Source organism: Canis aureus, chromosome X (genome assembly GCF_053574225.1).
Source record: "Canis aureus isolate CA01 chromosome X, VMU_Caureus_v.1.0, whole genome shotgun sequence".
Lineage (NCBI taxonomy): Eukaryota > Metazoa > Chordata > Mammalia > Carnivora > Canidae > Canis > Canis aureus.
This window is the reverse complement of record NC_135649.1, coordinates 18,137,200-18,153,433: the sequence shown is the minus strand read 5'-3', so window position 1 is coordinate 18,153,433 and position 16,234 is coordinate 18,137,200. Positions and strand designations below refer to the sequence as shown.

At 42.6% G+C, this 16,234-nt stretch overlaps 1 protein-coding gene and 1 long non-coding RNA gene across 2 annotated transcripts; both read right to left on the bottom strand.

Moving 5' to 3' along the window:
* Window positions 1-5,014: 5,014 nt before the first annotated feature.
* On the bottom strand, window positions 5,015-7,486 carry LOC144308744 (uncharacterized). Its single transcript, XM_077889698.1, has one exon. The coding sequence runs from the start codon at window positions 7,469-7,471 to the stop codon at window positions 6,710-6,712; it is 762 nt and encodes a 253-aa protein (XP_077745824.1). The 5' UTR covers window positions 7,472-7,486; the 3' UTR covers window positions 5,015-6,709.
* A 1,176-nt stretch (window positions 7,487-8,662) lies between these two features.
* Window positions 8,663-15,795, bottom strand: LOC144308745 (uncharacterized). The gene is made up of 3 exons (XR_013375080.1): window positions 15,654-15,795; window positions 14,247-14,498; window positions 8,663-11,874 (listed from the first exon to the last, which is right to left on the bottom strand). It is a non-coding gene; the product is annotated as an uncharacterized LOC144308745 (long non-coding RNA).
* Window positions 15,796-16,234: the final 439 nt, after the last annotated feature.

Genomic DNA, 16,234 nt, shown 5'->3' with positions numbered 1-16,234 from the left:
TTAAATTTAATTTTTAGGGGATCCTGGGTGGCTCAGTCAGTTAAATGTCTGACTCTTTTTTTTTAATTATTTATTTATTTATTCATGAGAGACACACACAGAGAGAGGCAGAGACACAGGCTGAGGGAGAAGCAGGCTCCACGCAGGGAGCTCAATGCGGGACTCGATCCTGGGAGTCCAGGATCATGCCCTGGGCCGAAGGCAGATGCCATAACCGCTGAGCCACCCAGGCATCCCAAATGTCTGACTCTTGATTTCAGCTCAGGTCATGATCTCAGGATTGTGAGACCAACCCCGCTGTCAGGCTACATGCCTGCTTGAGATCCTCTCTCTCCTTCTGCCCTCCCAAACCTGACTACTCCGCTTAAAAATAAATAAATTGAATTTGTAGTTCAGCTGAACGACCTTGAAAGGTAGAGGAAGTATATTTCTTTCCCTACACTTCTTTCCCCGCTACATAATGTTTTTATATTCATTCATATTATAGCATACAGCAGTCGTTCATTAGTTCATTCCTTGTTATTGCTAGGTAGTATTCCAACACATAGATATACTAGATTTGTCTTCTTTATTAATCTGATGAAAATGTGGGCAGTTTCAACTTTTATGCATTATAAATAAAGCTACTATGACTTATTTTAAGGAATTTATTTATTCATGAAAGATAAAGAGAGAGAGGCAGAGACACAGGCAGAGGGAGAAGCAGGCTCCTCGCAGGGAGCCCAATATGGGACTCGATCCCCAGACACTCAGCGCCTGAGCCACCCAGGTTTCCCAATAAAGCTACTATGAAAATAATTATGCAAGTCTTTGTGCAAGTCTTTTTTGAGCATATATTTTCATCTCTGGGGCAAATACTCAGGAGTGGAATTTCTAACTTACACAGTTGGTGTATATTTAACTTTGTAAGAAAATGCTAAACTGCTTCCCAAGATGGTTTTACAATTACATACTCCTGTCAGCAGTATATGAAAGTTTCATTTTTCCACATCCTTACCAACACTTGGTATTGTCATTATATTAATGTATTAATTTAATTTTTTAAAGATTTATTTATTTATTTGAGAGAGAGAGTGGAAGGAGAGGTAGAGGGAGAGAATCTTCAAGCAGACTCCCCACTGGGTATGGAGCCCAATGTGGGACTCGAACTCACAACCAATGAGATCATGACCTGAGCCAAAACCAAGAATCAGATGATTAACTGACTGAGCCATCCAGGCACACCTATAATTTTTAATTTTAGACATTCTAGTGTGTGAGAGACTCGTTTTATTTTTGTTTTTTATTTACCTGATTAATAGTAATATTAACCATATTTCTAATAGCCTTATCATCTATTTATATATCTTCTTTTGTGAGGAATCTGTTCAAGTCACTGAGCCATGGTTTCTTAAATAAGCTCCTCACTGGGTGTGGAGCCCAATGTGGGGCTTGAACTCACAACACTGAGACCAAGACCTAAGCTGACATCAAGAGTTGGACATTTAATTGACTGAGCCACCCAGATACCCATTGCTGGGCCATTTTTAAATTGTTGTTTTTCTTTGATTTTTAAGATTTTATTTTTTAATTTTTAAAAAAGATTTATTTATTTATTTATTTATTTATTTATTTATTTATTTGAGAGACAGAGAGGGAGAGAGAGGGAGAGAGAGAGAGAGAACTTGTGCATGGGGGTGGGCAGAGGGAGAGGGAGAAGGAGAGAAACAGACTCCCTGCTGAGGTTGGAGCCTAGTCCAGGGCTCCATCCCACCACCACAAGATCATGACATGAGCCAAAATCAAGAGCTAGATGCTTAAGTGACTGAGCCACCATGGTGCACATTGGTGGGTCATTTTTTAATTGTCATTTTTCTTCTTTTTTAAGATTTAATTTTAAGTAATTTCTATACCTGATGTGGTGCTGAAACTCACAACTCCAAGATCAAGAGTCAGATGCTCCAGTGACTGAGTCAGCCAGGCACCTCCATTTTTCTTATTACTATTGAGTTATAGTAGTTCTTGATATATTTTGTATAACACCCCTTTGTCAGATATATGTACGCATGTATGTATGTATTAGATACATGTATTTTGAATATTTTTCTCTAGGCCTGTACATTGGCCTTCAATTTTCTGAAAGCTATCTCTTGAAGTGTAAAATTCTTCATAGTTTATATGAAATCCAATTTATAATTTTTGACTTTCGTTATTTGAGATCCTCTGAAAAGCAGATGCCAAGATAGAACTAGACAGTCAAGAAATTTATTGAGGGAGGGGCACCTGGGTGGCTCAGCAGTTGAGTGTCTGCCTTTGGCTGGGTTTGTGATCCGAGGTCTCGGGATGGAGTCCCACATCAGGCTCTCCTCAGGGAGCCTGTTTCTCCCTCTGCCTCTCTCTGTGTGTCTCTCATGAATAAATAAATGAAATCTTAAAAAAATAAAATACAATGAGATTATGGTGATACTTGCGTAACTCGATAACTTAAAAAAGCCATTGATCTGTACACTTTATTTGGGTGAATTTTATGGTATGTAAATTATATGTCAATAAAGCTGTTAAAAATCAAAATGGCCCTCGGACAAAAAGTATATTGGTTATGAGTGCAGGGCTCTGGTGCCTTCACCGTCAGTCCTAGCTCTACCACTCTGTAACTGTAGGACCTTGGGCAAATGATTTGGCCACGTCAAGCCTCAGTTTCTTTAACTATAAATGGTGCTTACCTCGTGGGGGATGTTGAGGATTAAAGGAGAACATCTGTGTAAATGTCTGGGGCCATAGAAGGTGTTCAAACATATCCAGCTGTTTTGTTATTATAGCGATCTTTATCTCTAATCCAAGGACATCCTTTCAATGAAATAAAGTCCGGCTTTGTGAAAATTGAAAACATACTGTAGATTTAAGAGGTTAATTTGTAGAAATACAGAAAGAAGTGCCGTTTTATGGGACATCAACCAGGCTTGTACCTAAATTAACAATTGTCTTCCTGCATCCCTCTCTCCACACTTTGAAGTAGCTGTCTTTCTGATTTCCTGGATAGTAAATTGAATGAGATTTTGACAGTTGTTCATCACCAAGCTATGTGAGAATTAGGGTTGTAACGATTTGAAAATTGTACTTTCAAGCCACTTATTACACAAGTTCTCTACCAGGATTGCCCAGCAACCCAAGATCTCAAGACACTAAATAGGTCACTACGTCCTCTCTATGTCTACATCTTAAATTTTTTGTCCATCTTAGTCACAAAATTTGTGCCATGTTATCTTAAATATAGACTTTATTTATTTTCTTTTAAAAGTATTTTATTTATTTATTCATGAGAGAGAGAGAGAGAGAGGCAGAGACACAGGCAGAGGAAGAAGCAGGCTCCATGCAGGCAGCCTGATGCGTGACTTGATCCCAGGACTCCAGGATCATACCCTGGGCCAATGGCAGGCGCTAAACCGCTGAGCCACCCAGGGATCCCCTTAACTATAGACTTTAAATCAATATTGGCTCCAATCTCAAAAAAAGGGTTAATTGCCTTTTCTCTCTCAGCCCTCATATATTACCCCTTAAAAAAAATCTTTATATTTCTCCCTCCTTTAGTGTTCACTTCCAATTTGGGGCCTCAGGGTGAGGCAGACTCAATTGATGAGAATAAGGGGAGGGAAACAAACCAAGGACAACTGTCATGGTTGAGGTGGCAAAGTCACTGCACATGCTAAATGCATGTAACCTTCCCAAATCTGCATGTCAGAGCCCTACTTGGCAGTGTGATGGTATTAGGAGGTAGGGTATGGGTGGAGGTTATTGGCATGGATGAGGTCATGAGGTTGGAGCCACCATCCTGGGATTAGTGCCCTTGTAAAAGGAAGAGACCAGAACTCTCTATCTACCTCTTATGACCATGTGAGGATACCGAAAAAAGGCAGCCATTTGTAAACCTGGAAGTGAGCCCTTGCAGGACGCCTAATATATCAGTGCCCTGACTTGCCTTTCCCTGCCTCCAGAACTGTGAGAATTAATGTTCTTTTGTTTAGAGCACCCAGCTTGTGGTATTTTATTTCAGCAGCCTGAACTGAGACACAAATGAAAAAGAGAGCTTCCCTTCTGCCCTTACACATACCATTTCTTCCTTCTCTCCCTTTATGAAATCTTGTGAAAATGCTCATGATTAATTCTTGAGAAGTATTAACCATCTCCCAGACATTTTTGTCACAATAAAGGACTGGGGATGATAGAACCAGAGTAGACAAAGGAACAATCCCAAACGGAGCCACGCTGGCAGGACGAAGAAAATTGCAAGAGTTTTTGTTGAGAGGGGAAGGGGGTTACTGACACCATTCATAACAGATCCAGAAGCCCCTGCCATTCCTACCTACCTTTAGAGCCAGGTGGACACAGATTGTAGGGAATACACTGGACCGACTCTATAAAGTGTTTCCAAACTCTTTTCAAACCACTTTAGCTAAATCTAGGTTTATTTTTTTAAGATATTATTCATGTATTTGAGAGAGTACACGGGTGCAATAGAGAGAGAGCGCATGGGCGGGGGGTAGGCAGAGGGAGAGGCAGAAGTAGGCTCCCTGTTCAGCAGAGAGCCCTAAGCAGTGCTCCATCCCAGAACCCTGAGATCATGATCTGAGCCAAAGGCAGATGCTTAAACAACTGAGCCACCCAGGAGTCCTATGTTTAAAACTAAACAGTGAATATATGTAAAACAATACTCTTTTCTACCCATCCAGAAGGCCAATTGCCACCACCTTAAATTAGAACCTCACAATAAACTTGCTTTCAATTATTTTAAGAATGCTGAGAATTATAAAAACATTTCATTAAGCAATTCAAATTCTTCCTCTGACATCAAGACTTTGACCTATTATGTGCCAAATTACAAATTAATGGTGGTTCCACTATTTGGAGGAATAAAAAAAATAGTCAAGGCACATCCTATAGGTAAGGTACCTCCAGTTCAATGTACAGTCCTGTGAATCAGAACAAATGACTAGCAAATGCTTACATGTTCAAATGAAGAAAGAGATGGAGAGAGGAATAAGTCAAAAAACACTGGTGTGATTTATTCTACTACCTTGTGTTCTGGAAAATCACCAAAACTTAGAAAAGAGACAAAAAGATGGTGGTACAACCTTTACACATCACATCAAAGAACTGTGTATAAGCCCATCTATGGGTCATCTGACTCAGGATATTTAATTTTGATGACCAATAACTGGTGAGGGAGTGCAAGCTTTTTACAGTACTAGATATATAAATGGTTAAACTGTAGATAAACAGCAATGACTTTTCTCTGCTTATTAGGTAAGTTTACATGTTTATTGTTCTACAGGTCAATAACCAAGTTTGTACATAAACAAGCTCATTTCTGCATGCTTTTCCCCAACCCCAGTACCCACATAATGAAGGCTGTATAAATGTTTTTTAAAGCACCTATATCATTCTGCTGGTTTCTTGAAAAATGGGTTAAATAAAGATTTGATATTGTTCACCATCTATATGGGATTAATGGTTTTTGACAATTTAGGAGCATTCAAATGACTTTTTGGAAAAGAAACCTTTTAAGAGTAGCCTCCTGGTTAACTTTTCACACTGTCTTAGCCAAAGTAAAGATCCATTTCTTAAGAGGCTTGGAACAATCCTAAATCGTTCAAAGGAGTCATCATCTGGGATTGACCAGTTATCAATGGGGCCTCCTTCCCCAGGACTACCTAAGGATTCTAACGTTGATGTTTTATATGCAAGAGTCAACAGAGAGGAGAGAGAGAGTCTCTAATATTAACTCATGGAACTGCAAGGGAAAGCTCTTCTGCACAAGACATGGACCCCTTTACAGAAACAAGGAAGGAGAAATGTCATATTTATTGAGATATTTCTTTTTCAATAGCGTCTGACATTAACTGAGAAAGAAAAAACGTTTATCCAGGTAGTGTCGAGAAGTTGTGTAGAATGTAGGCGTTATAATGCTGACCAACAAACACGTAACTAAGAAAATAATGCGATTTGAGAAGAGAACCTGGGCAAAAAGAACCTGGGCAAAACGCACAGGTCCACAGGAAAAAGAAAACGAGTGCCTGGATCTGGCTGCCAGCAACCCCTGGGGCCCGGCGGCCATCTGGCAGGAGCAGAAGAGGTCTCTGGGAGGAGGGGGGTGGAACGGGTCTCACTGGAGGCGAGAGGCTGGCCGGCCCCTCCGCGGGGGTGGGTGGCAAGCTGCTGGAATCAGTGTCCGGGGACCGCGGCCAGCTCGGATACTTCCTGGCTGAGCTCAGATCGCTGGAGGCCGCAGTCTGGTGGTGGCGCACGGTGCGGGGCGTCAGCGGCGGCGGCGGCAGCCACGGCGCGGGTCTGTCTCCTGGCACCGCGCTGCAGGCCTGGCGGTCAGTCTGGCGGAGGCGGCCCGCGGCGGCCGGGCTGTGGGTGGTCCGCCCGGCGTGTAACGGGAGCCAGGCCCGCAGCTGGAGCGCGGGCCCGAGTCCAAGTGTGCACGGGAGGGGCCCGGCTGGCCGCACAGGGGCGGCGAGCTCCGGAGCGGGGCCCAGAGGCAGCGGCGGGAACCTGGAGCGCTATTCCTGGAACAAAGGCAAGCACTACGCGGGAGGGGACAGCAGCGCGGGGGAGAGCGCGGCCACTCGAGCGCCGCGAAGGTGAGGGAGGGGGAGGCGCGGCGGGGCGACGGGCGCAGCGGACCCTCCCCCCGAGCACCCGCCCCCAGGCCCGACGGGCTCTCGGCCTAGAAGTCCTCGTCCTCCACCCATCCAAAGACCCGCTTCATCTCGGCCAGGAAGCCCCGGTAATCATTGAGGAGGGGGCTCCCCTTCCTGATGTAGGGGATCACCCACTGCAGGGCCGGCCCGGTGAGGCGGGTGATGAGGAACGTCACCTTCAGGGCATCGCTGGAGAACAGGGTCTCGTCCACTAACATGTAGGCGCCCGTCTGCACGATGAACTCCGGCAGCCGGTCGGTGTCGCCGTCAAACGTCTCGGGGAAGGGAATCGGGTTCCTCCACCGCCGCGTCTGGGGCCGCAGGGGCAGGGCCAGGAGGGCCTTGATCAGCTGCACTCGGCCGTCCATCGCGCCGCGCTCGCGCTCACAGGGCTGGGCGGGGCGAGGCGTGGCCGAGGTGGGCGGGGAGGCGTGGCGGGAATTGCGTGCGCGCGGAGGCGGGCCCGGGCCCGGGGGCGGGGTGGGCGCGGGCGCTGGCGCGGGCCCGGCCCATGAATCCGTGTGGTCGTTAAGGCGCAGGCGCTCGGGCGGGAGCTGTTCACTGCGTGGGAGCGTGCACTGGAGGCCAGGCCTAACGACCAGTCGAGGAGGCGGAGTCAGAATGAAGGGGCGTGGCCGTTGCTCCGCACGTGGGCGGTGCGCGAGGGGCGGGGCCAGAGGAAAAGCCCAGGCCCCCTTGGTGTGGGCAGGGCGAGCTACTTGCGTAGAAGGGAGGGCTAAGCGCTCTGGTTTTGAGGAGTCCGTCTGGTGTATGTCCCTGCCCGACATTCACCTGTCATGTGGGTTGAACGTCCCTTCCATTTTGCCCATTTCTGCCCCTCAGTCTCAGTCCAGCTGTATCCTTTGCGGACCTTGTCTCTTGACTTCACTTGAGATTCTGTGAATACATTTTCCTGCTGCTTTGTACTTACTCGTGAACCTTTCAGCCAGAGAAGTATTGCACCGCTCGTTGTTGATGAGGTTGCATTGCAACATAAAGGGAAAGCCCCAAATACTGGCCAACAAAATCCAAAGTAGCATATTTAAAGTATAATGCACCATGGTCAGTTAATATAAAGAGGTATAGTGATACAAACCTCTTAATTTTGTATCAAGCTTCCTGGCAGTACTCTGTGTTGCTCTCTTAATAGGTAGTTCAACACTGCAGCTTACTTCCTCATGGCAATGGGAGAGGGAGAGGGAGTCAGTTCTCAAGATGGAGATATGCTTAATGTAACATAATCACAAGAGCGACATTCCATCACCTCTCTCATGTTCTTTGTTTAAAAGCAATTCACCGTCCCTATGCACACTCAAAGGCATCATCAGTAGGTCGGGATCATGGGGCCACTTTAATGTTTGCCATAGTATGAATGTGTGTACCACAGTTTGGTGATCTATTCATCTGTTCAAGGGCCTTGGGCATGTTTCACATTTTTAGCAGTTACTAATAAGTCAGCTATAAACATTCAAGTACAGATTATTGTGTGAGAATATGTTTTCATTTCTCTAGGGTAAATACCTAGAAGGAGGATTTCTATATCATATTGTTCTTAGAAAACTCTCATTAAACTAGGAATAAAATATAACTCCTCAAACTAATAAAGGACCTAGGAAAACATAAGACTGGCATCATAATTCTAGGTGAAAGCCAGAATGCTTCCATTCTTAGATCAAGAACAAGACAAGCATGCACACTGTCAAACATCTGAATTAAATACTGTGCTGGAGGTTCTAGCCAGTGCAATAAGGAGAAAAGGAAGGAAGGAAGGAAGGAAGGAAGGAAGGAAGGAAGGAAGGAAGGAAGGAACAGGAGACAAAGAAAGGGCACCCATATTGGCAGGAAGAAAAAGACAAACTCTTGTTTTTTGCAGACTACATGATCATGTATGTAGAAAACAGATTCTCTAGGATGTAGAATGAACAACAACAACAAAGTATAACTAATAAGTGAATTTAGCAAGGTTGCAAGACCCAAAGTAAATATTCAAAAATCAGTCATATTTCTAGTAATAAACAAAAGACCTTTGAAATTAGGAAAAATTTAACACCATAGAAATGTGTAAAACTTAGAGTTAAATATGACAAAAATATTTTTTAAATATTTTTAAATGTTTTTACATATTTTATTTCAATATTTGAAAACTATAAAACATTCCTGAGATAAATTACAGCCAATCTGAGTAATGGAAAGATATATTTTCATGGTTTGGAAGAGTCAATATTGTTAAAATATTAATTCTCCCCAAATTCATCTATAGATTCAAAGTCCCAGCAAAAATGTTAACATATAAAAAGTAATTGATTCTAAAATTCATTTCAAAATGAAAAAGACATGCAATGGCAAAACTGCATTGAAAAAATGATTAAATTGAAGAACTAGTATTATTTGATTTCAGGATTTGTGGTAAAGCTATAGTAATTAAGACAGTGTCGTACTGTCACAAGATAGATTAGTGGAAGAGAAAATGGGATCCAGAAGTAGACCCATACTTATATGGATAGCTGAGTTCTGACAAAGATGTAAATATAATTATGGGGGAAAGCTAGTCCTTTCAACAATGATACAGGAACAATTAAATATTCATTTACCAAAAAGCCCACAAAACACTGTAGGGGAGCCTAGGTGGCTCAAGTGGTTGAGCATCTGAGTCTTGGTTTCAGGGCAGGCCATGATCTCCTGGTCCTGAGATGGAGCCCGGCATTGGGCTCCCAGCTCAGTGGGGAGTCTGATTCTCCCTCTCTCTCTCCTCCTTCTTCTGTGTGTGTTCTCTCTCTCAAATAAATTAATTAATTGAATATTTTTTTAAATAACCCAAATGATTAATCGTTCTAATGGTAAAACCTAAAATTATAAAACTAGGAGGAAACAGGAAGAAAAGTGTGTGCAACCTCAGATTAACTGAACATTTCTTACTTATGACACCAGAAACAATGCATAAAAGGAAAATTAGGTAAATTGGATTTCATCAAATTAAAAATTTGATGTTCTTCAAAAAACAGTTTTAAGAGAATGAAAAGAGAAAGCACAGGCTAGAGGAAAATAGTTGAAATTACATATCTGATTAAGACTTGAATATGGGATATAACAAAAAGTAAACAACCCAATTAAAAATGGTCAAAATATTTGAACAGACAGTCCATAAAAGAAAAGATATCTATGGTAGATAAGTACACACACAAAAAAGATGTTTAGTATCATTAATAATTAGGAAATTTCAAATTAAAACCAGGATGAGTGACCACTTCACACCTATTAGAAGAACTAAAGTAAAAACAAAACAGAAAAAAACAAAATTGACAATACTAAGTGTCATTGAATTTGAAGAGCAAATTAATCCCATATATTGCTGGTGGAGATACAGAATAGTAGAACTGCTCTGGAAAATATTATTGGCATCTCATTAGATTGCTTCATGCAACTTTATAGACTATTATTCCCCCTTTTCTGATATAACCACTATTCTGAATTCTACATTTAGTTTTGTCCCTTCTTGACACTGATATAAAAAAGAATCATAAACCTATATTTTCTTGTGCTCACTTCTTGTACTGAATATATTTTCTTTTTAAAATAAATTTATTTTTTATTGGTGTTCAATTTGCCAACATACAGAATAACACCCAGTGCTCATCCTGTCAAGTGCCCCCCTCAGTGCCCATCACCCATTCACCCCCACCCTCCTCCCCTTCCACCACCCCTAGTTCGTTTCCCAGAGTTAGGAGTTTTTATGTTCTGTCTCCCTTTCTGATATTTCCTACCCATTTCTTCTCCCTTCCCTTCTATTCCCTTTCACTATTATTTATATTCCCCAAATGAATGAGAACATATAATGTTTGTCCTTCTCCGATTGACTTATTTCACTCAGTATAATACCCTCCAGTTCCATCCACGTTGAAGCAAATGGTGGGTATTTGTCATTTCTAATGGCTGAGTAATATTCCATTGTATACATAAACCACATCTTCTTTATCCATTCATCTTTTGATGGACACTGAGGCTCCTTCCACAGTTTGGCTATTGTGGACATTGCTGCTAGAAACATCGGTGTGCAGGTGTCCTGGCATTTCATTGCATCTGTATCTTTGGGGTAAATCCCCAACAGTGCAATTGCTGGGTCATAGGGCAGGTCTATTTTTAACTCTTTGAGGAACCTCCACACAGTTTTCCAGAGTGGCTGCGCCAGTTCACATTCCCACCAACAGTGTAAGAGGATTCCCTTTTCTCCACATCCTCTCCAACATTTGTGGTTTCCTGCCTTGTTAATTTTCCCCATTCTCACTGGTGTGAGGTGGTATCTCAATGTGGTTTTGATTTGTATTTCCCTGATGGCAAGTGATGCAGAGCATTTTCTCATGTGCTTGTTGGCCATGTCTATGTCTTCCTCTGTGAGATTTCTGTTCATGTGTTTTGCCCATTTCATGATTGGATTGTTTGTTTCTTTGGTGTTGAGTTTAATAAGTTCTTTATAGATCTTGGAAACTAGCCCTTTATCTGATACGTCATTTGCAAATATCTTCTCCCATTCTGTAGGTTGTCTTTTAGTTTTGTTGACTGTATCCTTTGCTGTGCAAAAGCTTCTTATCTTGATGAAGTCCCAATAGTTCATTTTTGCTTTTGTTTCTTTTCCCTTTGTGGATGTATCTTACATCTTTGTGGATGTATCTGTGGCCGAGTTCAAAAAGGCCTGAGTTCTCCTCTAGGATTTTGATGGAATCTTGTCTCACATTTAGATCTTTCATCCATTTTGAGTTTATCTTTGTGTATGGTGAAAGAGAGTGGTCTAGTTTCATTCTTCTGCATGTCGATGTCCAATTTTCCCAGCACCATTTATTGAAGAGGCTGTCTTTCTTCCAATGGATAGTCTTTCCTCCTTTATCGAATATTAGTTGACCATATTAGTTGAGGGTCCACTTCTGGATTCTCTATTCTGTTCCATGGATCTATGTGTCTGTTTTTGTGCCAGTACCACACTGTCTTGATGACCATAGCTTTGTAGTACAACCTGAAATCTGGCATTGTGATGCCCCCAGCTATGGTTTCCTTTTTTAAAATTCCCGGGCTATTCGAGGTCTTTTCTGATTCCACACAAATCTTAAAATAATTTGTTCTAACTCTCTGAAGAAAGTCCATGGTATTTTGATAGGGATTACATTAAACTTGTAAATTTCCCTGGGTAACGTTGACTATCCTGCTAAAAGATGAAAGGGTCAACCAGGAAATTAAGGAAGAATTTAAAAGATTCATGGAAACTAATGAGAATGAAGATACAACCGTTCAAAATCTTTGGGATGCAGCAAAAGCAGTCCTGAGGGGGAAATACATCACAATACAAGCATCCATTCAAAAACTGGAAAGAACTCAAATACAAAAGTAACCTTACACCTAAAGGAGCTAGAGAAAAAACCGCAAATAGATCCTACACCCAGCAGAAGAAGAGAGTTAATAAAGATATGAGCAGAACTCAACGAAATCGAGACCAGAAGAACTGTGGAACAGATCAACAAAACCAGGAGTTGGTTCTTTGAAAGAATTAATAAGATAGATAAACCATTTGCCAGCCTTATTAAAAAGAAGAGAGAGAAGACTCAAATTAATAAAATCATGAATGAGAAAGGAGAGATCACTACCAACACCAAGGAAATACAAACGATTTTAAAAACATATTATGAACAGCTATACCCCAATAAATTAGGCAATCTAGAAGAAATGGACGCATTTCTGGAAAGCCACAAACTACCAAAACTGGAACAGGAAGAAATAGAAAACCTGAACAGGCCAATAACCAGGGAAGAAATTGAAGCAGTCATCAAAAACCTCCCAAGACACAAAAGTCCAGGGCCAGATGGCTTCCCAAGGGAATTCTATCAAATATTTAAAGAAGAAACCATACCTATTCGACTAAAGTTGTTTGGAAAGATAGAAAGAGATGGAGTACTTCCAAATTCGTTCTATGAGGCCAGCATCACCTTAATTCCAAAACCAGACAAAGACCCCACCAAAAAGGAGAACTACAGACCAATATCCCTGATGAACATGGATGCAAAAATTCTCAACAAGATACTAGCCAATAGGATCCAACAGTACATTAAGAAAATTATTCACCATGACCAAGTAGGATTTATTCCCGGGACACAAGGCTGGTTCAACACTCGTAAAACAATCAATGTGATTCATCATATCAGCAAGAGAAAAACCAAGAACCATATGATCCTCTCATTAGATGCAGAGAAAGCATTTGACAAAATACAGCATCCATTCCTGATCAAAACTCTTCAGAGTGTAGGGATAGAGGGAACATTCCTCAACATCTTAAAAGCCATCTACGAAAAGCCCACAGCAAATATCATTCTCAATGGGGAAGCACTGGGAGCCTTTCCCCTAAGAACAGGAACAAGACAGGGATGTCCACTCTCACCACTGCTATTCAACATAGTACTGGAAGTCCTAGCCTCAGCAATCAGACAACAAAAAGACATCAAAGGCATTCGAATTGGCAAAGAAGAAGTCAAACTCTCCCTCTTCGCCAATGACATGATACTCTACGTAGAAAACCCAAAAGCCTCCACCCCAAGATTGCTAAAACTCATACAGCAATTTGGCAGTGTGGCAGGATACAAAATCAATGCCCAGAAGTCAGTGGCATTTCTATACACCGAATATATTTTCTGTAGGAGTCATCAATATTGCTGTGAGTCATCGATAGTAGTTCCTATTTAAATATTGGCTAGGATTCATCTGTATGAATATAACACATTTTTATCCATTTGCCTAATCTAGTAATATATTAAAAATACTACATCAAACTTATTTTTTCTGAAGATTTTATCCGTTCATTTGACACACATACAGAGAGGGAGAGCACAAGCAAACGGAGTGGCAGGCAGCGGAAGAGGGAGAAGCAGGCTCCTTTCTCTGCAGGGAGCACAGTATGCAGCTCTATCCAGAACACAGGGACCACGACCCAAGCAGAAGGCAGAAGCCCAACTGTCTAAACCAGACGTCCCACATTGCAACGCAATGTTGCTTTATTAATTGAAAATCAAACATGTAATTTGCTATAGTAACCAAGAATAAGGATGTAGTCTTACATCCTTACAAGGATGCCTCAAGGATGTCTGCATCCTAATCCCCACAACCTAAGAATATACAGCAACAGAAAATTAAAGTTGCAGATGGTAAAAATAAAAATAAAAATAAATAAAAATAAAGTTGCAGATGGAACTAAGGTTTCTAAGCAGTTTATCTTAAAATAGTGACATTATCCTGGATTACTTAATCAGGTAACTCTTAAAAACAGAAGAGGAAGGCAGAAGAGTGCGTTAGAGAAATACCATGTGAGAAACAGAGTCCACCACTGTTGACTTTTAAGAAGAAAGGGTCCAGGAGCCCAAAAAGGTATACATAGTCAGACAATACCAGGATTTTGTTTGAAAGACCCATACCAAATTTCTATCGTACAGAACTGTCAGATGATAAACTTCTGAAAACTCATGATAAATATGTGATAATTTCTTAAGACAGCAATAGACAACTAATTTAAAAAGAAAAAATCTAGGGTACCTCGCTGGCTCAGTCAGTAGAGCATTTGACTCTTGATCTCGGGGTTGTATGTTCCAGCACCACCTTGGGTGTAGAGAGGACATAAAATACAGTGTTCAAGGGGTTCTGGGGTGGCTCAATCTGGTCCGTGATCCACTCTTGGTTTTAGCTCAGGTCATGATCTCGCAGTCCTGGGATTCAGCCAAGTTGGGCTCTGCAAGGGGTCGGGTTCAGATTCTCTCTTCCTCTGCCCTGCTCACTCTCTCCCTCTCACTGTCTCAAGTAAATGAAATATAAATAAATAAATAAACAAACAAATACATAACATGTGTTTATTTTATTATTTTTTTAATAACATGTTTTTAAAAAGAGAGGGGAGGAGGATGCCTGGGTGGCTAAGTCTGTTAAACCGCTGCCTCTTGATTTTGGCTCAGGTTATGAACTCAGGATTGTGAGATTGAGGGGGTCAGACTTTATGCTTGGCACGGATTTTCCCGCCCTTGCCTTTGTCACTTTCTCCCCCTCTCTCTCCTCTAAGAGAGAAATCCATGTGATCATCCCAAGAGAAAGTGAAACTATATTTGACATCTTTCTTTTTTTAAAAAAATATTTTGTTTATTCATGAGAGACACACAGAGCGAAAGAGAGAGGCAGAGACACAGGAAGAGGGAGAAGCTGGCTCCATGCAGGGAGCCCGATGTGGGACTCGATCCCCGGACTCCAGGATCACGCCTTTGGCTGAAGGCGGCGCTAAACCGCTGAGCCACCTGGGTTGCCCCTATTTGACATCTTTCATTTCCTACTATTAAAGAATAGATAAAACTCATGGAGAGCATCTTGGGATTTTTAGAGGCAAGAAATACATTCAGTTGCACTGGGAGAACACTTTTTAAAAAGATTTTACTTATTTATTCATAAGAGACATGGTGAGAGGCAGGGACATAGGCAGAGGTAAAAGCAGCCCCCCCCCCCCACCCGGGGACGCTGATGCGGGACTTGATCCCAGAATCCTGGGATCACAACCTGAGACAAAACGCAGATGCTCAATCACTGAGATATGCAGGTGCCCATGGTAAACACTTTTATTGAAAAGTCTAGGTGGATGCAGGCAGAAGTCAGGCTCCTCAGGCCTTGTAACACAGCAGATAGAACAAGTAATCATGATACACATCATCATTAATAACATTAGTAATAACATCATCAGTAATAACACATTACCAGCCCCATGAGATATGAGAGATACGGTATCTTTTAACTGGCAAAAATAACCAAAGCAAATGCAGAGGGACATTTCTCAAAATGATCCATCTATAATATTCCAAAGTGCCATCATCGAAGCTGGGCTAAAGAACACGCAAGGATAGGTGCACGGCCCGCACAGGAGGTGTACAAGGGCGCGCTCCTCAGCTCCTTAAAACTGGGACTTACCCACTCCAGCTGCAACTAGCTCCACCTTCACCTAGAAGCCGCGGGGCTGGGCCCCTCCCATGGCCCCACCCCTCACCTACTACCCGCCTTGGGAACCTGGGCCATGCCCCTCTACTGTGACCTCCCGTCTACTTGAAAACCCTAGCCAGGGATCCCTGGGTGGCGCAGCGGTTTGGCGCCTGTCTTTGGCCCAGGGCGTGATCCCGGAGACCCGGGATCGAATCCCACATCGGGCTCCCGGTGCATGGAGCCTGCTTCTCCCTCTGCCTGTGTCTCTGCCTCCCTCTCTCTCTCTCTCTCTGTAACTATCATAAATAAATAAAAATTTAAAAAAAAAATAAAAAAAAATGTTAAAAAAAAAAAAGAAAACCCTAGCCACCCCTCCCCCGTCAACTCAAGCCCTAGGATACCCACCCGTGTCGCGCCTGCGCACTAGCGACCACCTGAACTCGTGGGCCGGGCCGGCCAGGACCCACGCCGGCCTCGCCCCTGGACCCAGCCACGCCTCCTACGCACACACTTCCCGCCACGCCTCTCCGCCCACCTCGGCCACGCCCCGCCCAGCCCAGCCCAGAGAGCGC

Excerpts from the sequence above, each read along its gene's own strand:
- LOC144308744 (XM_077889698.1), bottom strand. The coding sequence starts at position 7,471 with ATGTCGGGCAGGGACATACACCAGACGGACTCCTCAAAACCAGAGCGC.